This window comes from Psittacula echo (genome assembly GCF_963264785.1).
Source record: "Psittacula echo genome assembly, chromosome: 1".
NCBI lineage: Eukaryota > Metazoa > Chordata > Aves > Psittaciformes > Psittacidae > Psittacula > Psittacula echo.
Window position 1 is genome coordinate 621,017 of NC_137735.1, and position 26,693 is coordinate 647,709.

General features: G+C 58.9%; 1 protein-coding gene across 1 annotated transcript in view; it reads left to right on the forward strand.

Moving 5' to 3' along the window:
- Positions 1–1,500: 1,500 nt before the first annotated feature.
- The window catches only part of DYSF (dysferlin), a gene marked incomplete at both ends in the record, with an annotated part of 87,874 nt that continues 62,681 nt past the window's right edge, over positions 1,501–26,693 (forward strand). The window contains 26 exons of the mRNA XM_080620743.1: positions 1,501–1,588; positions 7,997–8,052; positions 8,972–9,063; positions 11,589–11,694; positions 12,198–12,329; positions 12,967–13,203; positions 13,333–13,461; positions 13,714–13,776; positions 14,084–14,134; positions 14,229–14,259; positions 15,225–15,340; positions 15,515–15,641; positions 16,298–16,401; positions 17,192–17,260; positions 17,337–17,380; positions 17,490–17,572; positions 19,310–19,351; positions 20,087–20,202; positions 20,502–20,615; positions 21,579–21,756; positions 22,462–22,586; positions 23,108–23,214; positions 23,788–23,980; positions 24,524–24,679; positions 25,672–25,803; positions 26,174–26,340. Coding sequence (XP_080476869.1) covers positions 1,501–1,588; positions 7,997–8,052; positions 8,972–9,063; positions 11,589–11,694; positions 12,198–12,329; positions 12,967–13,203; positions 13,333–13,461; positions 13,714–13,776; positions 14,084–14,134; positions 14,229–14,259; positions 15,225–15,340; positions 15,515–15,641; positions 16,298–16,401; positions 17,192–17,260; positions 17,337–17,380; positions 17,490–17,572; positions 19,310–19,351; positions 20,087–20,202; positions 20,502–20,615; positions 21,579–21,756; positions 22,462–22,586; positions 23,108–23,214; positions 23,788–23,980; positions 24,524–24,679; positions 25,672–25,803; positions 26,174–26,340 — 2,858 coding nt within the window. The remainder of the gene's footprint in view (positions 1,589–7,996; positions 8,053–8,971; positions 9,064–11,588; positions 11,695–12,197; positions 12,330–12,966; positions 13,204–13,332; positions 13,462–13,713; positions 13,777–14,083; positions 14,135–14,228; positions 14,260–15,224; positions 15,341–15,514; positions 15,642–16,297; positions 16,402–17,191; positions 17,261–17,336; positions 17,381–17,489; positions 17,573–19,309; positions 19,352–20,086; positions 20,203–20,501; positions 20,616–21,578; positions 21,757–22,461; positions 22,587–23,107; positions 23,215–23,787; positions 23,981–24,523; positions 24,680–25,671; positions 25,804–26,173; positions 26,341–26,693) is intronic.

A 26,693-nucleotide genomic window follows, 5' to 3' on the forward strand; every position in this document is an offset into this window, starting at 1 on the left:
GGGCTGCAGGGAACCTGGAGAGGGGCTTGGGACAAGGGCCTGTAGGGACAGGCCAAGGGCAGTGATGAACCAGGGGACATGGATGCACCACTCTGTAACCTCTTGGACACCAGCTACATAGAGAGCCCAAAGCCAGGTTCTCTGGAGCCTTCAGAGCCCATGCACAGCAGCCATCAGGTGGTGGATGGGTACCTGAAGCCATTTAGCAGCTCAGCATCAATCAGTGCTTTCAACACATGGAATACAAGCCTCTCTCTGCACACACTTGCCTGGGAAGCAGCAACTTCCCCTGCATCTGAGGGGCTCCATGGGATCATCTCCCATGGAGAGCCGTGTTTCCCAGTAGGAGCCAGCAGGGGTTTCCTTTGCTGAAGCATCATCCCCTCTCCAGGTTTCTCGTATCCCCTTCAGGCCCTGGGAGTGTGGGATTTGGGCCAGCTCCTTCTTGGCAAGCCAGGGAGGATGACTCAGGGGAAGAACATGCAGGAGCCCAGAGCCAGCCTCCTCTTCCCTGATGGGTGGCACTGTCATCCCATGGGAATGGGCTCCCCGTGCTGTGCCTTACTTAACCACTTAATCACTGCTGCTCCACTTACCGGTTACTGCTGGGTTCCTGGCAATTCACATAGAAGAGAGTCTGGAACTCCAGCTCCCAGCTGGATGCTGGTGCATCCATCCTGGCTCCATCACAAGGATGGGGCAGCCACAGCTCCTCTGGCCACCCTGTGAAGCGCCTCAGCACCCTCACAGGGAAGAGCTTCTGCCTCAGAGCTCAGCTCAGTCTCCCCTCTGGCAGGTTCAAGCCATTCCCCTTGGCCTGGCCCTGCAGGCCCTTGGCCCAAGCCCCTCTCCAGGTTTCTATGAGATGGGTTTGGATAAAGGCAAAGGGATGAAAGGAGCAGGATGGGGACGGTGGGGTGGTGGGTCCTGGCCGGGATCATGGAAGGAGGGATCTTGCTGAGCTGATTGCTGGGAAACCCAGGGATAAAAATAACATCCCAGGAATAGCCGGGGCCGTGTCCCTCATTCCCAGCTGTCCCCGTGCGGCCAAAACGGGAGATGTCCCATCCCAGGGGGGGAAACTGAGGCAGGGGAAGGACCCTGGGGCTGGACCCCGTGTTGGGGCGCTTGGGGGGTGACCCCACACCGCGCTCAGCCCCCCCAAACCCCGTTATCCCACCCTATAGCAGCATCACCCCGCAGCCCAGCCCAGCGCTGGCTGCACGGTGATGGGCTGGGGCTGACCCGGGGGTCTCTGCCCCCTCCTGCCTGCGGCCAAGCGCGTCTCGGGGTGCAGGGGGGCTCCCTACGGACCGGTCCCCCCCTCCCCATAGGGGGCCACGCATTCAAACCCCCCCGTCCTTGCTGCGGTTGTTGGGGGGGGGGAGCCTCCAGCCCCGCACCGCCCCGGGGCCGTTCCCCTTTAAGGGAGGCGGGGCCGGGCCGGGGTTTGGGGGGGTCTCCGGGGCGGTGGCGGCCGGGCCGGGCCGGGCCGGGGCCATGCTCCGGGTCTTCATCCTCCACGCCGAGAACGTCCGCACGGCGGACGCGGACATCAGCGACGCGTATTGCTCCGCCGCGTTCGGAGGTGAGAGCGGGAGCGGGGCACCGGCGCCCGCACCGGCACCGGGGGGGGGGGGGGGGTGTTCGGGACCGTAGGGGGGAAGCGGGGCACTGAAGGGGGGGGGGTGTCCGTTCTGGGGGTGCCATAGAGGGTACCGCGGGGGGACGGGGTTGTCCCTGTAATTCCAGCTCCGTGAGTCCCGTTATTCCCCGGTGCCGGTTCCGGCCTTAGCGGGGCTGGGGGGGGCGATGCTGGGGGGGGGGGGCATGGACAGACGTAGGCATAGACACAGACACACAGAGACGCACACCCAGACCCGGACCCACAGACCCAGACATAACACACGCACACGGGCATAGCTGAGCGGTGAGCGCACCGCTGCCGGCCTGTTTGTGGCTCTGCTCCGTGCTGGGGGGGGGGCCCGGACGCTGCCTTCCCATCCCTGTATCCCCCCGTGGAGAGGGGACGTGTTGGGGTCCGGATCCCCCCCTTCAGTGTTCCCCCAGTAAAAGGGGAAGGGACACAGGACGAGTGTCCCCTGAATGGTGGTGATGGGCAATGGGGACCCCACTGGTACCAACGTGTGTGTGTCCCCCACGGTGTCCCCAGGGGTGGGGGGGGTCCTCACCCCATGGAGGGTTCACAGTGAGGCCAACCTGAGGCTTGGGTGCTCATGGCCCCCCCAGCAGTGGGACCCCCCCACCTCCAGTGCTGTTGTGTCCCCATTGGTGCAGCATCCCCGGGTCTGGGGGTCCTATCTCGGGGGGGTCCCCCCCAGCTCACAGCATCCCCGGTGCTCGTGGTCCTGCACCCCTGGGGCCTGCAGCATCCCTGATTCCAGGTGATTTCCATCCCCGGGGGTTGCAGCATCCCTGGGCCCTGTGCTCGGGCATCCCCACCTCGCAGCATCCCGGTTCCTGCTGATTCACCATCCCTGGAGCATTCCCAGGTCCGGGTTATTTATTGACCATTCCTAGGGCCTGCAGAATCCCTGCATTCCAGGGATTTATTTACCATGCTAGGGCTCGCAGCATTCCCAGATCCGTAAACCATCCCAGAGCTTGATCCCTGGATCCTGGTGCTGGAGCATCCCAGGCTTTGATCCCTCTGATCTTCAGGGTTTGCAGCATTCCTGCATCCTGATGATGTAATTCACCATCCCTGAGCTTGCAGCATCCCCAGTTCGCAGCATTCCTGGGTCCCAGTGATTCAATTGCATTCCCGGGGCCTGGTGATTTATTTATCATTCCCAGGGCCTGCAGCATCCCCGGATCCCAGTGAGTTATTGACAGTGCTGGGGCTCGGGCATCCTTGGAGCCTGCAGCATCCCAGGGCTTTATTTACAGCACCCCTGGATCCTGGTCCTTTGGGTACCCTTGGGGCTTGCAGCATCCCCAGATTCTGACTCTTGGGCATCCTTGGGCTTCACAGCATCCCTGGGTCCTGATGGTTTAATTGTCCATCCCTGGGGTTCAGAGCATCCCTGTGTCCTGGTGCTTTGTTTCCTATCCCTGGTACTTGCAGCATCCCTGGATCCCAGTGTTTGGGCATCCCCAGAGCTCTCAGCATCCTCAGGTCCATGTGATTTAATTTCCCATCCCTGGGGCTTAAGTCTCTCCAGATCCCAATGCTTGGGGCATCCTCGGAGCCTGCAGCATCCCTTTGTCCTGATGATTTTGTTTGTCATCCTGGAAGCTTGCAGCATCCCTGGATCCTGGTGCTGGGGCATCCTTGAGGGTTCACAGCGTCACTCTGATGACTTCATTTACCACGTAATTTGCCATCCTGATGACTTAATTTCACATCCCTGGTTCTTGCAGCATCCCTGGATCGTGGTGCCTGAGCATCCCCAGATCCAGGTGATACATTGAATATCCCCAAGCTTAGAGCATCCCTGGGGTTCACGGACGCTCCAGATCCTGGTTCTTGGGCATCCTCGAGGTTTGCAGCATCCCTTGGTCCTGATGACTTAATTTCCCATCCCTGGTACTTGCAGCATCCCTGGATCCCAGTGTTTGGGCATCCCCAGAGCTCTCAGCATCCCCAGGTCCATGTGATTTAATTTCCCATCCCTGGGGCTTGAAGTATCTCCAGATCCTGGTGCTTGGGGCATCCTTGAGGTTTGCAGCATCCTGGGTCCTGATGATTCAATGTACCACCCTCTGAGGATGCTCAGGCACCCTCAAAGCTCGCAGCATCCCGAAGTCCTAGTGATTAAATTTCCTATCTCAGGGCTTAAAGCATCCCTGGATCCCAGTGCTTGGGCATTCCCAGAGCTTGTGCAGCATCCTCAGGTTCAAGTGATTTATAACCATCGCCAGGGCTTGCAGAATCCCTTGATGCTGGTTCTTGGGCATCCTTGAGGTCCACAGCTCCCCTGAGTCCTGATGACTTTATTTCCCAGCCCTGGGCCTTGCTGCATCCCTGGATTCCAGTGCTGGGGCATTCCCAGAGCTTGCAGCATCCCCTGATCCTGGTGCTTTATTTACCATCCCTGGGGCTGAGAGCATCCTTGGTGCTCACAGCATCCCTGGATCCTGGTGCTGAGGCATCCTTGGAGGCTTTACGGCATTCCTGGGTCCTGATGACTTAAATTCCCATCCCTGGTGCTTGCGGCATCCCCAAGTCCCTGTGGTTTAATTTACTATCCCTGGATCCCACAGCATCCCCATATCCTGGTGCTTTATTTACCATCCCTGGGACTTAGAGCATCCCTGGAGCTCGCAGCATTCCCAGATCCCAGTGCTTGGGCATTCCCAGAGCTCACAGCATCCCTAGGTCCGGATGATTTAGTTTCCCATCCCTGGGGCTCATAGCATCCCCAGATCCCGGTGTTGGGACATCCTTGGGCTTTACAGCATTCCTGGGTCCCAATCCCAACCCTAATGGGACCCTAATGGGTCCCCATTAGTTTCCCATCCCTGGTGCTCACAGCATCCCTGGATCCCACTGTTGGGGCATCCCCAGAGCTCACAGCATCCCTACTCCTACCTGCTTTATTGACCACCCCGGCATCTCCCAGCATCCCCGTATCCCACTGCTTTAATTCACCATCCCGACACCTCCCAGCATCCCTGATCCCGATTCTTCACCCCCTTCCCAGGACTTCCAACATCCCAACCTTGCATCCCTAGCAGCAGCCGCACCGAGGCGCTTGCTGCCACTTCCCCATCGGCTCCTCCTCCCTCCTTGGGAAGCAGAGGGGGGGGATGTGGGATGGACCGGGATATGGGGAGGTGTCAATGGGGACCACATCCTGCCCTCTTGAGCCTCCCCTTTGCCCTGGCTCCCATTGCCCAGCCATGCTGCGCTGCTTGCTCCAACGTGCCACCCATCTCCCCAACTTGGAGAAGGGGGACAAGCAAAGCGATCCCGTGGCCAGCTTGACATTCCGAGGTGAGGCTATCCCAGATTTGGGTTGGGATGGGCAGGAATAGGGCTTCGGAAGGGGTTTGGCTGCTCCCATTCCCAGCAAAGCCTGGATTCTGTGGAACATACGTCCTGGCCGGACCCCCCACAGAATCCAGGCTTTGCTAAGCTCCATCCCTATCCTAAATCCATCCAGAATCCTTTCATAGGATCATGGAATGGTTTGGGTTGGAAGGGACCTTAAAGCTCCTCCAGCTCCAACCTCTGCCACGGGCAGGGACCCCTTCCACTGGAGCAGCTTGCTCCAAGCCCCTGTGTCCAGCCTGGCCTTGAGCACTGCCAGGGATGGGGCAGTGCTTTCCTGGTGGTGGGAAATGGCCATTTTTAGCCCAAGGGATAAAAATAAGGGAAGGAAAGGGATGAGTGGCTCCTGACCGGGCTTTTCCTGTGCTGCGGGGTGTGGGAATGGTGCTGCTGCAGCACCGGGATCTCTTGTATGTCCATCCTGCTGTGGTGCTGGGTGCTTGCCTAGGGTGGCTCCCTCTCTCCCTCCCTCCCTCCTTCCATCCATCCATCCATCCATCCATCCATCCATCCATCATCCATCCATCATCCACCCATCCATCCATCCATCCACTCATCCATCCACCCACCCATCCACCCATCCATTCATCCATCCACCCATCCATTCATCCATCCCTCCATCCATCCATCCATCCATCCATCCATCCATCCATCCATCCATCCATCCATCCACCCATCCACCCATCCACCCATCCATCCACCCATCCATCCATCCATCCACCGACCCATCCATCCATCCCTCCATCCCTCCATCCATCCCTCCATCCATCCATCCATCCATCCATCTGTCCCACTATCCCTCCATCTTCTCCATTCATCTATACATCCATCCATCCACCTATCCATCTTCTTCCTCCATCCCTCCATCCATCTGCAGCCAAGGCAGAAAGCGGCTCTCATCACCCAGATCACATCCCGAGCAGAATTCCATGGCTCTGCATCCCATGGCGATGAGCCACAAGCAGGGAGCACACCCTGGACCAGGGGTTGCTGCCCTCGGGCTCAGTGACATTGTTAGAGGTGCTGTACCCAGGCGATGGCAGCTCTGCCTCCCATCAGCTCCAGCCCCGCTCCCGCTGCTTCAGCTTGGGAGGTTTGGCAGATTCCTTAAAACTGGCATGGGGAAAGAGGGATAAATGATGCTGAAGGGAACGGAGAGAGGAGGAGCAGCAGTGAGCGGGCAGCTTGGGCTCCTGTCACCCCGTGTGCCATATCCATATCCTGGGGCACCCATACATCCCCTTCTCCATCCCTCTCTATCCATCTCTCTGTATCTGTCGTGTCAATTGATTATATCTCTTCTCCATCATGGCTCTATATCCTGTATCTCTGTATCATCTCGCTGTATCACATCATCTCCGTACTCCATCCCCGGCAGTGTTCAAGGCCAGGTTGGACACAGGGGCTTGGAGCAAGCTGCTCCAGTGGAAGGGGTCCCTGCCCGTGGCAGGGGTTGGAACTGGAGGAGCTTTAAGGTCCCTTCCAGCCTAAACCAATCTGGGATTCTATGATCTCTTGCTATGATATGATATATGATATGATGTCATATCGTATCATATCATATCATATCATGTCATATCATATCATATCATATCATATCATATCAATCATATCATATCATCTCTCTATCTCATCTTGTGTCCCCATCTCCTCTCCCTGTATCTGTGTCCCTGTCTCCTGCATCCCGCCATGGCCCGGCCGGGCTCCGCCGGCCCCGGGCTCTGAGTCACCGCTATTGTTCGCCTCTTCCCCTTCCTCTTCCCCCCGTCCCTCCCGTGACGCGGCCCCGGCGGGCTCATGGCCAGCGCTCGGTGTGACCTGAGGGTCGTGGCTTCGGGGTGCTGCTGCGGGGGGGTCCTGGGGTCCCCCCAGTGCTGCAAGGCCTTGGCTTTGAGCTGCAACCAGGGATGGGGCTGCATCCCCGTCCCTGCATCCCCGTCCCTGCATCCCCGTCTCTGCATCCCCGTCCCTGCATCCCCGTCCCTGCATCCCCGTCTCTGCATCCCCGTCCCTGCATCCCCATCCCTTCATCCCCCTCCCTGCATCCCCCTCCCTGCATCCCCGTCCCTGCATCCCCGTCTCTGCATCCCCGTCTCTGCATCCCCGTCCCTGCATCCCCGTCCCTGCATCCCCGTCCCTGCATCCCCGTCCCTGCATCCCCATCCCTTCATCCCCCTCCCTGCATCCCCCTCCCTGCATCCCCCTCCCTGCATCCCCGTCCCTGCATCCCCCTCCCTGCATCCCCGTCCCTGCATCCCCGTCTCTGCATCCCCGTCCCTGCATCCCCGTCTCTGCATCCCCGTCCCTGCATCCCCGTCTCTGCATCCCCGTCTCTGCATCCCCGTCCCTGCATCCCCGTCCCTGCATCCCCACCCCTGCATCCCCGTCCCTGCATCCCCCTCCCTGCATCCCCGTCCCTGCATCCCCGTCTCTGCATCCCCGTCCCTGCATCCCCGTCCCTGCATCCCCGTCCCTTCATCCCCCTCCCTGCATCCCCATCCCTGCATCCCCATCCCTGCATCCCCCTTCCTGCATCCCCATCCCTGCATTCCGATCCCTGCATCCCCATCCGCATCCATTGGGGTGTCCATTGGCCAACCCCATGCTGAAGCATCCAACTGATGATCACAAGGGCTCTGGGTCCCCTTTGGGGCTGTACTGAGGTTTGAGTGGAGGGAGGGGGATATCCGGGTCCCCCATTGCACTTCCCACCCTGGAAACCCACCCCGGATCCTTTGGGAGCCTCTTCTGTGCCCTGCTCATGGGGAAACTGAGGCCCGACCCATTGAGGTGCCTTGTCTGGGTGTTTCCAGCAGGGTCCTGGAGCCCGTCTGTGCACACCATGACCCATCCTATGTATGAGGAGCAGGGCCCGATCCTGCTCCTGGGGCTGTGGATGCCATTGGAGGCTCCCAACCCCTTCCCATGAGGGACGGAGCTCAGCTTTGGGGTCTGAGCCATGTGTGTTGTTCCCTGCAGGGGTCAAGAAGAGGACTAAAGTCATCAAGAACAATGTTAACCCCGTATGGAACGAGGTGAGTGTGTCCCCATCTCCATCCCCATCCCATTCCCATCCTGGTCCCCATCCTATTCCCATCCCATTCTCATCCCCATGGGGAGCAGCCCGGTCCCGGGGGATGCTGTGGGCCATGGTGCAAGCCCAACGAGGTGCCCCAAGCCCAAGGGGATGCCCGGGGGCTGCACCCATGGAGGGTTTGAGGCTGATCCCATTATGGGCAGCTCCACCGGCAGCAATGGATGGGACGGAGCCAGCTCCAGCCCTTTGCTCCCGCCCCTTCCCCTTCCATCAAGATGTTATCAGGGCTGAGCACACACACGGGGAGAAGCTGTTTAAACACATGGCAGCTCCAGGGAAAACAAGTGTTTTACCCATCAACCCAGCCAGGGGAGGGGTTGTGCCTGCACCTTCTTCCTCCCAGCCCTGACCTCTGCTTCCCTGGGGTAGAACTGGAGGAAAAGGGGTTTTGAGGAGCAAACGGGCACCGTTTTGGTGCCCAGATGGTGCCTGGCAGCTCCTTCAGCTTTAATCCCTGAGGAGAGGAAGGGCTTTTTCCCGGGCATGTGGGGCTGAGGAGGAGTTCGCTGGGGTTTGTGCTGTCAATGATGTGATGGAGCCGTGGAATGGGTTGGGTTGGAAGGGACCTTAAAGCTCACCCAGCTCCAACCCCTGCCACGGGCAGGGACCCCTTCCACTGGAGCAGCTTGCTCCAAGCCCCTGTGTCCAACCTGGCCTTGAACACTGCCAGGGATGGGGCAGCCACAGCTTCTCTGGGCACCCTGTGCTGGTGTTTTAGCTCTCACTGTGAAGTGTAACCGTGACGGTGACGTGGGTTTGGGGCTCCTCACCTCCAAGAGCCCCCTCTGGTACCGGAGCTGATTGATGCGAGCATCCTGGGTGCTGATCGTGGCTCTTTTCTCCTTCCTTCCTTCCAGGGCTTCGAGTGGGACCTGAAGGGAGCTCCCCTGGACTCTGGTGCTGAGCTCACCATCGTTGTGAAAGACCATGAGACCGTGGGGAGAAACAGGTGGGAGCAGCATCAAGTGAGGGGTGCGAGCAAGAGGAGGCCATGGAGATGCTGCGAGGGCTGGAGCAGCTCTGCTCTGGAGCCAGGCTGAGAGAGCTGGGCTGGGGCAGCCTGGACAAGAGAAGGCTCCTGAAGGGGAGACCTTAGAGCAGCTCCAGTGCCTGAAGGGGCTGCAGGAAACCTGGAGAGGGGCTTGGGACAAGGGATGCAAGGATGGGATGAGGAGTTCGGGCTTCCAGCTGGAAGAGGGAAGAGTTGGATGGGATACAAGGAATTTTTTCCCTATGAGGGTGATGGGACATGGGAACAGGTTGAAGCTGTGGCTGCCCCATCCCTGGCAGTGTTCAAGGCCAGGTTGGACACAGGGGCTTGGAGCAAGCTGCTCCAGTGGAAGGGGTCCCTGCCCATGGCAAGGGTTGGAGCTGGAGGAGCTTTAAGGTCCCTTCATCCCAAACCCTTCCATCATTCCATGACCCACACAAGGAGGGTTCAGCCTCTTCCCAGTTTCCCTGTGTTCCTTCCCAGCCCCAGCTGCCCTTTGCAGTGGGGGTGGCCGGTGGGGGGCCGGAGCTGCATTCCCGTGCTCCATGGCCAAGGAACACCGGGCATGAGGGCAGGGAGCACACGGACCCTTGTGTCCTGTGCCATCATGGGAGCTCCGGCGCCACGAGGCCCCAGTGATGGGCGCTTGGCTCCAAAGGGGTGAGGTGGCTCCAGGCTCATTCCCAGTGCCGGGAAGGGCGGTGTTCACACAGCAAACAGCTCCGGGCTGCTTCCTTTGTCACTGCAGCTCCTCATGGATTCCCCATGGGATCAGACGCCCACTGTGGGCTCTCCCTCTTTGCGGTGCTTGCACTGGGAAGGGCAGTGGGAGCTGATGGTGATGCCCCGGGACCTCCATCCTGGCCACCCACAGCATTCCATGGTTCGTGCGTTGCTCCTTTGACCGGGATCGCTGCTTCCACAGGGAGCAAACTGCAGGAAGAGGTTTATTTGTAGCCCGAGGAGGGTGGGATTTGCTGTCCTGCTCCGGCGCGAAGGATCCCATTGCCATGCCTGGAGCCGATGCTGGGTTCGCTCCAGGGCTGGAAGCCAAAGGAGATGGAATTTGGGTCGATTCCAGCTCGGTGGCGTCGGGAGAGTCTATAAATAGAGAGGAGAGGACGGGAAAAGGGACCGGATCCTCGTGCAGGAGGTTCAAGTGCTCCGTGGGAGGAGCTGCCCCACTGTGACCCACAGGGACCGGGACTTGTCCCATCGCTGGCACAAGGGTGGGGGAGTTTGGCTTCTCCTTCCCTTGGGAGAAGGTCCCAGCCCACCCAAACTGGGCCATGAGCAGTGGCTGGTGGTTAATGCCCTGTCTGGCTGCTGCTGCCATTGGGAATCATGGAACGGTTTGGGTTGAAGGGACCGTAAGATCCCATCTCCATCTCCCCTCTGGCAGGTTAAAGCCATTCCCCTTGGCCTGTCCCTACAGGCCCTTGTCCCAAGCCCCTCTCCAGGTTTCCTGGAGCCCCTTTAGACCCTGCAGGTGCTTTAAGGCCTCCCCTTAAGGAGCCTTCTCTTCTTGGCACTGACTTTGGCTCTCTTTGGACCATGTGGCCAATTCCTTATCCAGGAGCCCATCCATCAACCCCCTTCCTCTTCCATTCCGAGTTGGAAATGCGGTTGAAGACTCCAGGTGGAGAGCATCTGTGCCTCTCCCCTTGCCCACTGCTGCAGTCAATCCATCATAGAAGGCCCCATCTTATGGGTTAACTCCAGAACCATCCTGCACCAGCTCAGCATCACAGCTTGTCCAAAGAGAGCATCCTTTGTAACCACAGAGCGTGTCCATCACCCAAGGGCGATGCTGTCTTTAGCCACAGTGTGTCTAAGTCGTGGTATCTCAAACCCTTTCTTAGGTTCCTTTAGGAGCTGAGCCCCAGCCCAGGACTGCAAAGCCCCATCCCTACTGCGTGAAATCAGCGCTGTTTCTCTCCCAGAGGCACGTTGGGAGTCTCTGTCACCTCCCTGCATTCCCTATGTTGGACGTGTCTTGCAGGAGGATCTGCTCCATAATCCCAATCTGCTGTTAGGGCAGCACTAAGCAGTCTGAGGGCTTTCCAGGCTCTGGGCAGCAGCACTGGACCTGGTCCATGGGGGAACCGGTGCTGCTGGCTGGGGCAGAGGCTGTGATGCTGAAACTCCAGAGGGGACCATCCGTGGTGTGAAGTCCTCCGGGATGGTGGCACATGGGCATGGAGCTGATCTGCCCACCTCCAGTGCTACCCGACCCCTCGGGTCTCGGTTGTCTCCATCAGCACTTAGGTCTGGGGCTCCTGGTCCCCCGCCGTGGACCTTTAGGTGCATCCCCTCGATGATGAAGGGATACAGCCCAGAGGTGCTCGTCCCGGTTGTCCCACCCGCGCTGGGTCTCACCCGATGCCCGTGGGGGCTGCTGGGGGTGTCCCCGGCGCGTCCCTGCCCACGGATGGGTCCCTGGAGCTGGGTTTGCTGCTCAGCCCCTGCTGCTCCCCATGCAGGTTCCTGGGGGAAGCCCGGGTGCCGCTGCGGGAGGTGCTCTCCTCGCCCAGCCTGGCCGCCTCCTACAACCTGCCCCTCATGGACACCAAGAAGCAGAGCACAGGGGTGAGTACAGCAACGGCCTGCCCATTGCTCCCAGTTAGAGCCCAGTGTGAGCAATGCCCTGCCCATTGCTCCCAGTTAGAGCCCAGTGTGAGCAATGCCCTGCCCATTGCTCCCAGTTAGAGCCCAGTGTGAGCAATGCCCTGCCCATTGCTGCTCCCAGTTAGAGCCCAGTGTGAGCAATGCCCTGCCCATTGCTCCCAGTTAGAGCCCAGTGTGAGCAATGCCCTGCCCATTGCTCCCAGTTAGAGCCCAGTGTGAGCAATGCCCTGCCCATTGCTCCCAGTTAGAGCCCAGTGTGAGCAATGCCCTGCCCATTGCTCCCAGTTAGAGGCCAGTGTGAGCAATGCCCTGCCCATTGCTCCCAGTTAGAGCCCAGTGTGAGCAATGCCCTGCCCATTGCTCCCAGTTAGAGCCCAGTGTGAGCAATGCCCTGCCCATTGCAGCCCCAGTTGGATCCCAGAGCGTTCCTGGGCCCCCCTTTAACGCTGTTTCCTTTCTTCCAGGCTTTCCTCCTCCTGCAGGTCTCCTACATCCCCCCTCCAGGAGCTCCTCCCCTGTTTCCTCCTCCGGCGCCTCCGGAGCCAGCGCCGGCTGCTGCTGAGCCCGACTCGGTCCCTGGTAACCGGGGCCCTTCTGTGCTGCCCGGGGGGGGATGCGCCCCATGGATCCCGTCCTTCCCACTGGGACCCCTCACCCTGTGCTCCCCCCTTAGAACCTGCCAGGGTGGAAAAGCCCTTTCAGCTCTTCCAGTCCAACAACTACCCCAGCACTGCCAAGGCCACCACTGCCCCATGTCCCCAGGTGCCCTGAACCCTTGCAGGGACGGTGCCTGCAGCCCTGCCCTGGGCAGCCTGTTCCAATGCCTGAGCACCCTCTGGGGCAGGAATTGTTCCTCAGCTCCATCTAAACCTGCCCTGGTGCAGCTTGAGGCCGGTTCCTCTTGTCCCATCCCTTGTTCCTTGGGAGCAGAGCCCAGCCCCTCCTGGCTCCATCCTCCTCTCAGGCACTTGTAGGGAGCCATCAGGTCCCCCCTGAGCCTTCTCTTCTCCACACTGAACCCCCCAGGTCCCTCAGCCCTTCCCCATCACACTGTGCTCCAGGCCCTGCTCCAGCTCCAGTGCCCTTCTCTGGCCCTGCTCCAGCCCCTCAATGTCTCTCTTGCAGTGAGGGGCCCAGAGCTGAGCACAGGGTTCGAGGTGCAGCCTCGCCAGTGCCCAGTCCCTGCCCTGTCCCTGCTGCTGCACTGGTGCTGGTACAGGCCCGGATGCTCAGCTCCATGAATCACATTCTCCATCTCCTTCCTCACGCCATCCAGAGACAGCCGGAGAAGAGGAGACAGAGGATCAAGGAGCAACAGGGGACGAGATGGAGCCCTCCTCATCCTCGGGGCCCCCCGGCTCTGAGCCCCCCTCGCTGCCCCACAAGCCCCCAGTGCACCACGTGCAGGGGGTGAAGAGGAGGAGGAGCTCACCCAAAAAGCCTCTGTCCAACAAGCCACAGGACTTCCAGGTTGGTGGGGATGAGCTGCTCCTCTCAGCCCCCCAGCACATCCTATGGGGGGTTCATCACCTCTGAGGTGCCCATCCCATGGTAGGACCAACCCGGTCACCCTCTGCCCTGTTCTCCCTCTCCTCCCAGATCCGGGTGAGGGTCATCGAGGGCCGGCAGCTCCCGGGGGTCAACATCAGACCCGTGGTGAAGGTGACGGCCGCGGGGCAGACCAAGAGGACGCGGATCCGCAAAGGAAACAGCCCCTTCTTTGATGAGGTGAGGGGGGGACCCGGCTCTGAGCACCGGGAAAGGGTTGGGAATGTCATGGGTTGGGGTCCTGAGGGATGGAAATCCTGGGGAAGTCCGGAGGCTGGGATGTGGCCATGGGGATTGCACAGCCCCTTTGGAAGGATGTTGCTACTTGTGGGCTTGGGTCTCACCTAATGGGACGGAAGGAGCCTGTGGAGCTGGGGGCATGGGGAGGCTGGGGCAGACCTTCACTTGCACCCTCACCCTTCCTCCCTGCAGACCTTCTTCTTCAATGTCTTCGAGTCACCATCCGAGCTGTTTGATGCCCCCATCTTCATCACGGTGAGCTCCAGCACGCCTTGGTCCTGCTCGGCATGAGGTTGGGGTAATAGAACCATAGGATCATGGAATGGGTTGGGTTGGAAGGGACCTTAAAGCTCCACCACCTCTGACCCCTGCCACGGGCAGGGACCCCTTCCACTGGAGCAGCTTGCTCCAAGCCCCTGTGTCCAACCTGGAGCCATCACCCTGTCCCTTTCCCAGCAGCACCCAGGGAATCACACCCCTATTCCCACCTGGGCACGCAGCGGCGGCTCCATCCTGCTGGATTCGGGCTGGATTCACTGTTTCCCCTCACTTTCACCCGCAGGTTGTGGACTCTCGGTCGTTCCGGACGGATTCGGTGATCGGGGAATTCCGGGTAAGGCCGTGCTGTGTCCTGTGCCCCTGTTCCTGCCTGTTCCGCGCTGACCCATGGCTGGACACTGACGTTTCTTCTCTGCTCTATTGCACAGATGGACGTCGAGACCGTTTACTCCGAGCCAAGTGAGTCAGATCCAGGCCAGGGTCACCTCCTGCTTTAGGAACCCTCTCTTTAGGGCTCAGCATCAGGGCAATGCACACACACCCCAGAGCTCTCCCACACCTGAACCTGGATGTGTCCTTGTATCCATCACCACCCCCATTCCTCCTCCCTTTCCCAAGATGAGCATCACCGAGGCTTTCAGGTCATCGTGCCACCATCTGACTGAGAGAAAGCTCCAGCAGCACAGCCCAGCTCATCGCATTTTGCCTCGCATCTGGGTCATTTTTATCTATCAATTTATGTCAGAGAAGATAAAATGATGCTGATAAAGATCTTCGTGCTCTGAGCACTGCAGAGAACGTGGTGGGTTTGGCTGTAAAGAGTTAAGAACTACAAGGCAGATCCCTTGATAACGTGCTTGAGCTTTTGGTCAGCCCCGAAGAGGTCAGGCAGTTGGACTGGATGATCATTGGAGGTCCCTTCCAATTGAAGTCTCTTTCCTCCCGTCTCTTTTCCCCCTTCCCTTTCCCCCTTCCCTTTGCCCCTCTCTTTCCCCCTTCTCATTTCCCCTTCTCTTTCCCCCTTCTCTTTCCCCTTCTCTTTCCCCCTTCTCTTTCCCCCTTCTCTTTCTCCCTTCTCTTTCTCCCTTCTCTTTCCCCCTTCTCTTTCCCCCTTCTCTTTCCCCCTTCTCTTTCCCCCTTCTCTTTCCCCCTTCTCTTTCCCCCTTCTCTTTCCCCCTTCTCTTTCCCCCTTCTCTTTCCCCCTTCTCTTTCCCCCTTCTCTTTCCCCCTTCTCTTTCCCCCTTCTCTTTCCCCCTTCTCTTTCCCCCCTCTCTTTCCCCTCTCAATTTCCAGTCCTATTCTAATCCATCCTATCTCCAAGGAAATAGCATGTATCAGAACCCCGCACCCAAGAGCACCCTTGAGGCCGTGTCCCCGCCTGTCTGAGGAGCAGCCCATGGATCCCAGGCTCTTTTCTCCCCTAGAACACGCTTTCCTTAGGAAGTGGCTGCTGCTCTCTGACCCAGAGGACTTCTCCACGGGGGCCAAGGGCTACCTGAAGGTCAGCCTCTTCGTGCTGGGGCCTGGAGATGAAGCTCCGGTGAGTACTGAGCACCCACCACGATGGAGGCGCCTTCCAGCCATGGAATTCCACCATCCTGGTCCATCCAACCCCGGCCTCTTCCCACTTGGATCTCCCTCCATTGCGGTGCTGGATGTTGGCCGTTGCTGCTCATTTTGGGAAGCTTGGTTGTGTTTTCCTCTTGTCCCGCAGCTGGAGAAGAAGGAGGTCTCTGAAGACAAGGAGGACATCGAGGGCAACCTCCTGCGCCCCACCGGGGTCACCCTGCGAGGGGCCCACTTCTGCCTCAAGATCTTCAAAGCTGAGGATTTGCCCCAGAGTAAGAGAATGCTCCCGGGCTGGAGCATCCCAGATCCGGCCCTTTTCCTTGCAGCGGCTTGCAATGTGCTGGAGAGGAATAAGGGCACAGACATGGAAACCTTACCCGTAGCCTTGATCCAAAGACCTGGTAGATACCGGTCTGTAATGTACTGAGGGATGTCTCATGGAATCCCAGATGGGTTGGGTTGAAGGGACCTTAAAGCTCCTCCAGCTCCAACCCCTGCCACGGGCAGGGACCCCTTCCACTGGAGCAGCTTGCTCCAAGCCCCTGTGTCCAACCTGGCCTTGAACACTGCCAGGGATGGGGCAGCCACAGCTTCTCTGGGCACCCTGGGCCAGCGCCTCAGCACCCTCACAGGGAAGAGCTTCTGCCTAAGAGCTCAGCTCAGTCTCCCCTCGGGCAGGTTCAAGCCATTCCCCTTGGCCTGGCCCTACAGGCCCCTTGGCCCAAGCCCCTCTCCAGGTTTCCTGGAGCCCCTTTAGGCCCTGGAGCTGCTCCAAGTTCTCCCCAGAGCCCTCCCTTTTACTGGTGCACACTGGTTTTACCCCCCTGGCTCAATGGAGCAGTCCCTGGTGGGATGCCCTGCCCGGAAAGCCGGGACCATCGGGATCCCAAGTGCTCCCATCAGCTTTCAGCATCTCCTTTCCCCCCAGTGGATGATGCTGTCATGGACAACGTCAGGCAGATCTTTGGCTTCGAGAGCAACAAGAAGAACCTGGTGGATCCCTTTGTGGAAGTCAGCTTTGCAGGCAAGACGGTGAGTGGATGGAGTGGGGCTGGGTCCCCTCCACATCCCTGGGGGCGGGATGGCAGCTTTCCATAGGGAAGCTCGGTCTTGGCATGGGGAATATTGAGTCATTTGCTTTGCTGATGTCCCCAGCCCTGTTCCCATGTCTGTGGCATGCTTGGAGCTGAGCAGTGGCACTGGACCGGGTGTGCTGGGCTGTGTTGGAGTCATTTCTTCACTGGGCTCTTCGTGATGCTGTTGCATTAAGAATGGGGATGGAGGAGCTGAGCTGCTGGGAAGGGGAGAGTGCAGCAGCAGAGGGTTCTGATACTGCTTGGGGCTGTCTGAAGGGAGGGAAGGACTGGTCCCACGCCACCAAATGCCCCCCTGTGACCAGCAAGGGTGTGGAGGAGCTTTGTAGAGCCCTATCCCACTCCCTTTGCTGCTGTGTCCTTCACTAAACAACACATCCATGAGCCACCGCTTGTCTTTTGAACATCACTGAAGGGCTGGAAGTCTCCTCTGCCCAAAGATCTTCCCCTGGGGACAGTGCCCGGGCATGGACAGAGCCTTGGGACATGGTCCTGAGCAACCGCAGGGTGAAGGGTGTGAGTTCTGGTGGTCCCAAGGTGGGGAAGTTCCTTGAGCAGCCCACAGCATCCTCTGCCTCCTGCACAGCGGGGTTTACCGACGCGATGCAGAGCCCCCTGGGCCTCCCATTGAATGGAGCCCGTGTTTTGGGGCACTGGGGACATTCCAGCTCCTGGCACGCACACATCCATGAGCAGCAGTGACCTTCCATCCCCATCTCCACCTCCAGCTCTACTCCAGGATCCTGGAGAAGAACGCCAACCCGCAGTGGAACCAGTGCCTGACGCTGCCGGCGATGGTGAGCACGGGTGTCCCTGTGGTCCCTACCCACCCGGCCCCACCACCGCTCACTGCTCCTCTCCCTCTTTTCCCAGTTCCCTTCCATGTGTGAGAAGATGAGGATCCGGGTGACCGACTGGTGCGTGGGGTTAGGAAAACTGAGCTGGAGGAGCGGGATGGGCAATGGGAGACCCCCTGGGCAGCCCCTCCTGGTCCATGGTGCGATGGCATCACCGGTTGCGTTGCAGGGACCGTCTGACACACAACGATGTCATCGGCACTGCCCACCTCTGCATGTCCAAGATCTCGGCCCCCGGCGGGGAGCTGGAGGGTGAGGAGGGGGCAGAAGGATGGGATTGGGATGCGTGGCCATGGAGGAGCACTGCATGCTCGTGGGTGATGGTGCTGGCTTGGAGGACATCACAACGCGATGATCCCTGCCCTGTTACTGGTGCTGGGGGTTGCTGCTGTGTGTTTCCTGCATGGACCTGGACCCTCCTGGTTTGTGGTTCTGAAGATGTTCAGGTCCTCGCAGTGGTGCTGGGAGGGGAGGCTGCAGGACCACGGTGTGTGGAGGTTTTGCTTCCTCTTTGCTTTGATGTGTGAATGTGGCTGCGCTCCCCTGTGCGGTTGTGACAGGCGCTGGAGTCACCAGTGCCAGAGATCATAGAATCACAACTGGGTTGGGAAAGTCCTTTGAGCTCATCCAGTCCAACCATTCCCAGCATTGCCAAGGCCACCCCTAACCCATGGCACTGAGGCCTCATCTCCACGGGGTGTGAACCCTTGCAGGGACGGTGCCTGCAGCCCTGCCCTGGGCAGCCTGTTCCAATGCCTGAGCACCCTTTGGGGCAGGAATTGTTCCTCAGCTCCATCTAAACCTGCCCTGGTGCAGCTTGAGGCCGGTTCCTCTTGTCCCATCCCTTGTTCCTTGGGAGCAGAGCCCAGCCCCTCCTGGCTCCATCCTCCTCTCAGGCACTTGTAGGGAGCCATCAGGTCCCCCCTGAGCCTTCCCTTCTCCAGACTGAACCCCCCAGGTCCCTCAGCCCTTCCCCATCACACTGTGCTCCAGGCCCTGCTCCAGCTCCAGTGCCCTTCTCTGGCCCCGCTCCAGCCCCTCAATGTCTCTCTTGCAGTGAGGGGCCCAGAGCTGAGCACAGGGTTCGAGGTGCAGCCTCGCCAGTGCCCAGCACAGTGGCACAATCCCTGCCCTGTCCCTGCTGCTGCACTGGTGCTGGTACAGGTCAGGATGCCTGAAGATGCCACATCCCACCTGTGTGTGCCTCCACTTGTGGCTCCTCCTTAGGTGACATTTAGGGTGGGATGAGGGTTCAGGTCCCACTTGTGCTGAGGAGGCTGTTTCCAGTCCAGGAGCTTTCTGAAGTGAAGGATCAGCACGGAGGCACTAACCTGCATGAGCATCTCCTGCTGCTAACAAGCTGCTGGCATCTGCCACCTCACTGGGACTCCTCTCACCCTGCTCCCTTTGCTTTGGGCATCTCTGAGACCCTGCGAACCCCTGTCCCATCACGAGCATCCCCACACTGCAGGGGACATGAGCAAAGACACAAGCATGGTGTGAAGCTGCAGCCACGTGTCCCACTGACAGCCGTGCATGCAGGCATGGAGCTGGGTGCAGCACGGTTCTTGTGTGTCCAGACCCACTCTTCCCAGTTTCAGTGCAGCTCCTGGGCTGATCTGGAGAGAGACAGAGAGGCCAGGAGGGAGGAAGAGGAGGTTCTGAGGGGTCTACCCAGGACCAGCACATCCCATCCTACCGCTGAGACCTGCTTGGTACCCAGGATGGGCTGGGGAGCTGCGGCTCCATCCGGCCTTTGCAACACATGGAGCATCCTTCAGGGGTGCTCACACACTCCTGTTTCACACCAGCCCCATAGCTCTGGAAGGGTCAGAGGGCTTTGTACCAACCTCTCCTTCCTCTCTCTGCCTGTCTCTGTTGGCACCAAAGCCCATGAGAACATCCACCCTTGTCTCCTGTACCCCTCCATCCCTCCTCCATGCTCCTCTGCTGCTTTTCCTGACCTCTCTCCCTTTCTTTGTGCCTCAGATGAGTTTCCTGCTCTCGCGAAGCCTCTGAAAGCCTCAGACCGTACGTCCCCGTTAGCCTCTGGGTTTGCAGTTGAGCTTGGTAATGGCTTTGGTTCAGGTGCCACCAGGGCTCTGGATGGAGTTGGTGGAGCATCGGCTGTGTTGTGCCTGGACACATGAATGGGAGGAGGGGACGGCTCCAGCTCAGCCTCCTTCTGCCCTGTGGGAGCAGGGAAAGGGCTCCACTGCCCTTCCCTGGAATCCCAGCCTGGTTTGGGTTGAAGGGAACTTAAAGCTCCTCCAGCTCCAACCCCTGCCACGGGCAGGGACCCCTTCCACTGGAGCAGCTTGCTCCAAGCCCCTGTGTCCAACCTGGCCTTGAGCACTGCCAGGGATGGGGCAGCCACAGCTTCTCCATTCAACCCCTTCCCATGTCCCCCACCCTCATAGGGAAGAACTTCCCTGTATCTCATCCAACTCTTCCCTTTTCCAGTAGGAAGCCCGAACTCCTCATCCCATCCCTACTTCCCTTGTCCCAAGCCCCTCTCCAGGTTTCCTGCAGCCCCTTTAGGCACTGGAGCTGCTCTCAGGTCTCCCCTTCAGGAGCCTTCTCTTGTCCAGGCTGCCCCAGCCCAGCTCTCTCAGCCTGGCTCCAGAGCAGAGCTGCTCCAGCCCTCGCAGCAGCTCCATGGTGTTGGTGGCCTCCAGCCTCATGCACGTGGTCCTCATGCAGCACAGCCCCAAGGACACATCCCCGCAGTGCCTTCGGGGCTCTCTAACATCTCTTTCCCTGCAGTGGACGATGGCCTCGGGTTCCTGCCAACGTTTGGGCCCTGCTACATCAACCTCTATGGCAGCCCCCGGGAGTTCACCGGCTTCCCTGACCCTTATGAGACGCTCAACCTGGGCAAGGTGACCCCGGCTTCTCCCAGCACCACCTCAACTAAACCTCTGCTCCTCCTTGCCCAAAGCAGCCGCTTCTAACCCGGACTGGCTTAGTCTTTAGGAGCCTGCGCTGTGTTTCCTGCCCTGGCTCTTCCTGCTCTCCAAACACCTCCTGCCATTGCCCCAGCTCTGCCTCGGAAGCTCTTGCGGCAGCACCTTGCCTGGTCTTGCTCCTCTGCAATGAAGCCCATGGAAGGCGAAGGCAGAGCTCGCCTGTGGGCAGGGGACACCGGGATCCTGACGCCTTGTCCCTGGTCTACCCCAAGGGCGAGGGTGTTGCGTATCGCGGCAGGATGCTGGTGGAGCTGGAGACCAAGCTGGTGGAGCACGTGGAGCAGAAGGTGGAGGACATCTCCGCGGATGACATCCTGCGCGTGGAGGTAATGGGGTCTCTATGGAGTGTCTGGGGCCAGCTCCCCAGCAGCACAGTGTGTGGGGCTCTATGGGAGGTGCTGGTTTGGTGGGTGATGTCCTGGTGGGCTCCTGGAGGGGTTCTTCTGCTGTGTTTCCAACCCAACCTTGCTCCACCTGAGCTGCTGCATGGTAGCGAGCAGACCGTGGTGAACAGCATCGTGGCCTTGGCGTAAGGAGGACATGGAGCTGTTGGAACAAGGCCAGAGGCCACGAGGATGAGCAGGGGCTGGAGCAGCTCCTGTATGGAGCCAGGCTGAGAACATTGGGGCTGTTCAGCCTGGAGAAGAGAAGCTGCGTGGAGAGCTCAGAGCAGCTTCCAGTATCTGAAGGGGGCCTACAAGGATGCTGGGGATGGGCTCTTCATCAGGGACTGCAGTGATAGGACAAGGGGTAACGGGTTCAAACTGAAACAGGGGAAGTTTAGATTGGATCTAAGGAAGAAATTCTTTACTGTGAGGGTGGTGAGGCACTGGAATGGGTTGCCCAGGGAGGTTGTGAATGCTCCATCCTTGGTGGTGTTCAAGGCCAGGTTGGATGAGGCCTTGGGTGCCATGGTTTAGTGTGAGGTGTCCCTGCCCATGGCAGGGGGGTTGGAACTGGATGATCTTAAGGTCCTTTCCAACCCTAACTATTCTATGATTCTATGTGCCTCAGCTCAGGCTCTGTCACAGATATCTTGCTCCTCTTGCTGATGTTTCTTCACATTTAAGCTGCATTTCCCATGGGAAGTTCTACCCTTCTCCTCTGTCGCCTTCCTCCTGAACATCTCACCCCAAATTCCCTTTCTCCAACCTCTGTTTTCCTTCCCTGCCATAAACGTTTCCACCTCGGAGGCCTCACCGAGCTGCTGTGCACTGGGGTAGCAGAGGGTGCGCGTGTTGGAGAGCCCGGTGGTGTCTCCTATGGCCACGGTCCTTTGCCCGTTGCAGAAGTACCTGCGCCGCCGGAAGTACTCCCTGTTCGCCGCCTTCTACTCGGCCACCATGCTGCAGGACGTGGATGATGCCATCCAGTTCGAGGTCAGCATCGGCAACTACGGCAACAAGTTTGACACCACGTGCCTGCCCCTGGCCTCCACCACGCAGTACAGCCGGGCTGTCTTCGATGGTGAGCAGCTCCAGGGGTCACCAAGATGGGATGCACAGGGAGGGTTTGGAGGCTCCATCCTTGGAGATACTCAACACCCAACTGGATGGGGGCAACCTGTGGCAGGGATTGGAACTGGATGATGTCAAGGTCCTTTCCAACTCAAACCATTCTGTGGTTCTGTGTGATCCTGGACAACCTGCTCCAGGGGATCCTGCCTGAGCATGGGTTGGATGGGATGGTCTCCAGAGGTTCTTGCCCACCTCAAGCACGCTGTAATGGGGGAATATGTGGCCGGGGAGGAGTGGGGAATCCAGGATTACCTCTCTCAGTTCTTGAAGTGGTTCTTGGGCAGCATCTGGGCACTAACAGGGCCCATTTCTCTCTGAGGAAGGGGCACTGCTTTGGAGTGGCCTTTCCCTGGCTCCTGTGGGACTCTTGCTGTGGGGCTGAGATGTCCCCACTGCATCAGGGTTGTCCTGCTGCTTTCTGGCCTTGCTGCTCTGCAGGAGCTGCTGTAGCCATGGAGGTTGATGCAGATCCCTTTGGACCTCGGGTTGCTTTGGGGAGCACAATTCCCATCCTCTTGCTCCAAAATTGCTCCAGAGATGCGTTTCTACCCATGGCCAAATGCTGCATCACCCCCTTCACTTCTGCTCTGGCCCTGAGGAGTGGGGAACCCATCACCCCACTATGGGGAGCTCACTGATGTGCTGTCTCCTCCAGGCTGTCAGTATTACTACCTGCCCTGGGGCAACGTGAAGCCCGTGGTGGTGCTCTCATCCTACTGGGAGGACATCAGCTACCGGACCGATGCCCAGAACCTGCTCCACCACGCAGCAGACAGGCTGGTGAGTGCCGTGGTAGCAAGGAGCATCATCACCTCCATTCTCCATCCTGCTTGAGGGGCAGAAGCCATCTCCAGGCGGGGTCAGGGTTGGGTTTGATGACTCTTGTGCTGTGGAGGGGGAATCTGTCGGTGTCCTGGGTGCTGTGCTCTGCCCATGGAGTGAAGGGACCACCCTTGTTCGCATTGGGGTGACAATGGGCTGTGAGCACACTGCTTTCCCTACTGATGTAAGTGCAGGAGGCAGAGACCTTCCTTCAGCTCCTGAGCTGCTGATGGCATTTCTTGCTGTTGTTTCCCTCTGGAGCTCCAAGAGGAGCAAAACCAGAGGTGCAGAGCCCTGGTGGGACCCAGCCTGGAGTTTCTGATCACATCTCCAGGCACTCACCGGGAGGGTCCGTGGAGAGTGTGGAGCCTCCATCCTTGGAGATAGCACCCAACTGGACATGGTCCTGGACGACCTGCTCAAGGTGGGGCAGGGATGGGGGGTTCCATAGTTCCTCCTCTTCCCTCCCTATCACACAGGAAGCAAACCTGGAGAAGGTCCACCTTGCTCTCAAGGCCAACTGCTCACCGAGTGAGCTGGATGCCCTGTGTGCCCAGCTGCTGGATGACACCATCGCTGACTGCAGGTACGTGCTGCCAGGTTTCAGTGTCAGCCTTGGCATGGCGTTTACTGCGCTTGGCTATCTAGGAAGGGACAAGGTCTTTCTTCATCTCAGAAAACTGAGGGTCATTGTCCAGTGTTGGCTTCAAAAGCTGCTGAGCCAAGGCATGGAGTTGGAAAGGTGACATTCGAGCAGCACGGTGTGGGGCAGGAGCCCAGCCAGAGGGGTGGTGGGGCTGGTGGGGTGAGGAGCACTGATGGGGCTTCCTGATTGTGTCTTGTGTGCACTGGACCCAAACAGAGCACCCAAAGGGGTTGTTTGGCTGTGCATGGGCGCTGTGTGTCTGATGGCTGGAGCAGGAAATGGGGATGGTTCAGCCTGGACAGGAGAAGGCTCCTGAAGGGGAGACCTGAGAGCAGCTCCAGTGCCTAAAGGGGCTTCAGGAAAGCTGGAGAGGGGCTTGGGACAAGGGCCTGTAGGGACAGGCCAAGGGGAATGGCTTGAACCTGCCCGAGGGGAGACTGAGATGAGCTCTTAGGCCCCTTCCAGCCGAACCCAAACCCTTCTGCATTCTGTGATCTCTGCCCATCCCCACAGCCTGACTCTGCCGGACGTCCTGGCTAAGCCAGCCAGCACCCACCTGGACCAGAACCTGTACCGGTTCCGCAGCAGCAACCTGGAGCAGATGGTGAAGACGGCGCTGAAGCTCAAGCACGAGGACTCGAGCCTCTCGGCAGCCCTGGAGCAGGCAGAGGACTGGCTCTCCAGGCTGAAGGCCATGGCGGAGGAGGTAACGCTGCTGTGATGGTGGCAGGAGCTGCTTTGCACCTTGCGGAGGGTCATGGTCTTCCCAAGCCCTCCATCACCGTGATGTAAGGCCAGGTTGGACAGGGTTTGGAGCAAGCTGCTCTAGTGCAAGGTGTCCCTGACTGTGGCAGGGGTTGGAGCTGGATGGTCCTTATGGTCCCTTCCAACTCAAACCAGTTTGGGATTCTATGGTTCTATGTGAACCGAGGCAAGCGATGTGATGTGAACATTGGGAAGGCAACAGGTTTGGCCTCCAGCTGTTGAAGTTTAGCCTTGTTCATGGCAGATCTTTACAGCATGGCCAGCAAACCCTCAACTAATGCTTTAGTGGAGGCCAGGGCTTGGAGAAACATGGGGCTGCTCATCCCTGGCCAGACCCAGATGGGATCTGGCTGGGGTTTGGGTGAGGAGGTCTCACTCCATGGGCTCAGGTTGGCAGCAGGACTCAGGGCCTCCTTCATGCCCCCCATGGCCGGTGCTGTAGATCAGAGCCCCAGTGGGACACGATGGCCTCTGTGTCTTCCAGCCCCAGAACAGCCTCCCCGACATCGTCATCTGGATGCTGCAGGGGGACAAGCGCGTGGCGTACGCCCGCGTGCCCGCCCATGAGGTCCTCTTCTCCAGGAACATCTCCAACTGCTGCGGCAAGAACTGCGGGAAGCTGCAGAGCATCTTCCTCAAGGTACCCTCGAGGCTCCTGGTGTGTGCGCACCAGGATGGATGTAACCCATCCTTCCCTAAAAAGTGAGGGAAAACCAAGCAGGGAAGCCTGAAATCCCAACTCGACATCAATCCATGAACATGTGGGGCTCCAGGGACCCCCCAGACCCAGTTTTGACCCTTTGAAAGGAGGTAAAAGCCTGGTGGTGCTTCTGGAAGAGGCCAGCTCCTCTGCCATGGCCCTGCCGCAGATCCCTGTGGATATCTCCATATCATAGAATCAGAATGGTTTGGACCTGAAGATCATCAAGTTCCAACCCCCAGATTTTCTGCATGTTCCAAGCATCAAACACGGGCGCTCTTTGTCCCAGATGGTGCTTTTTGAAACCAAATCTAGTTTAATTTTTAGCTTTTTAATGTTATTCGATGTCTTTGCACATTCCTGCCCCTCTGCCAGCCCACGAATTCCAAGCTGAGGCCTCCTCTGCCAGGCTCTTACCGAGCTTCTCGCATCCCAAGTGATGGTTCTTTGCCCTTTCCCTCTGTGCCAGTTTGGGAGCAGGCAGTCGGAGCTGAACCAGCTCTGAAAACCTAAAGTGAAGTAAAATCAATGGAAAAAAACCAAAAACCTCGCGCTGGCAGCAAAAGAACCAAAATACATTGGGTTTTCTTCTATCCTTTAGCTCTGGATGGAAAACCAGCATCACTTGCAGGGGGAAGATAGTGACAGAAAACAGGGCAGCGAGACATCTCCCTCTTTATTCTGCCTGTTCTTGCTGAAGGCTGGAACTGGGTGATGTTAAGGTCCTTTCCAGCCATTCTGTGATTCTAAGTGCGTTGTTGGGCTTGGTGTCCTCACCCTGAGGAGCTTCGAAGCTCCTCCCCAGAGTGCTCTTCATGCTGTTGATGTTGTCCCAGTTCCGGGGCTATGGAGGCTTTACTTCAGCCTCACATCCTGAGCATCCCCTGTTCATATCCTCCTCGGGGGTATTGACGTGGCTCTGCCTTTGGCAGTACCCGCAGGAGGAGGTGATGGGCCCGAAGATCCCAGCGCAGATCCGGGTGCAGCTCTGGTTCGGGCTCTCAGTGGATGAGAAGGAGTTTAACCAGTTTGCCGAGGGGAAGCTCTCCGTCTTTGCCGAAACCGTGAGCATCCAATGGGGACCACCAGGAAGGGTTTTCTTCTCCGTGGTGGGAGCAGCAGCATCATCATGAGGGGATGGGGTGGGCTGGACCATGGGTGATGGCACTGCTAAGTGAGGGTCATATCAGTCCCTACCAGCGGGGAGAAGAAAGAGCCAAAAGGCTGGGGAGAAGGTTGGTGGCTTCACATCTCCTTCAGTATGCTTTGAGGGGTAACCTGAGGGTGCCCATAGGGTCAGGGGGCTGGTGAGGGGGTTAGGCTCTTCCCAAGAGGTCTGTCCTCAGGTTGGGCTCTGCAGGAAGGAAAGGATTGCTCGTGGGATGGGGCTTTGTGCCTCCAATGTGACACCAGCTTCTGCCTTTGCTCCCCCAGTACGAGAACCAGACCAAGCTGGCGCTGGTGGGGAACTGGGGCACGACTGGCCTCACCTACCCCAAGTACTCCGATGTCACCGGCAAGATCAAGCTGCCCAAGGACAGCTTCCGCCCCTCCGCAGGCTGGACCTGGGCTGGGGACTGGTTCATCTGCCCGGAGAAGACGTGAGTGATGGTGTTCTGTGCTGGGCAGAGCCTGACGGGTTGGCCTGGGCACCCCAAAGTGATGCTGAGCTGTGTGAGGTCACCCACAAAGCTGGATGGAGGCCTGGGGTGCCGCGGGGCTTCCTCATCACCTTACCCCATCCTTGGGAGGCAGCAGCATTAGTGCAAGGTGGATCTGTGCTGAGTGACCATGGCACTCAGGGTCATGGTTGCCCCGGCTCACTGGGGTGCCTGTGCAAGCCCCACATTCATAGAATCATAGAATAGTCAGGGTTGGAAAGCACCTTAAGATCATCCAGTTCCAACCCCCCTGCCATGGGCAGGGACACCTCACACTAAACCAGATCACCCAA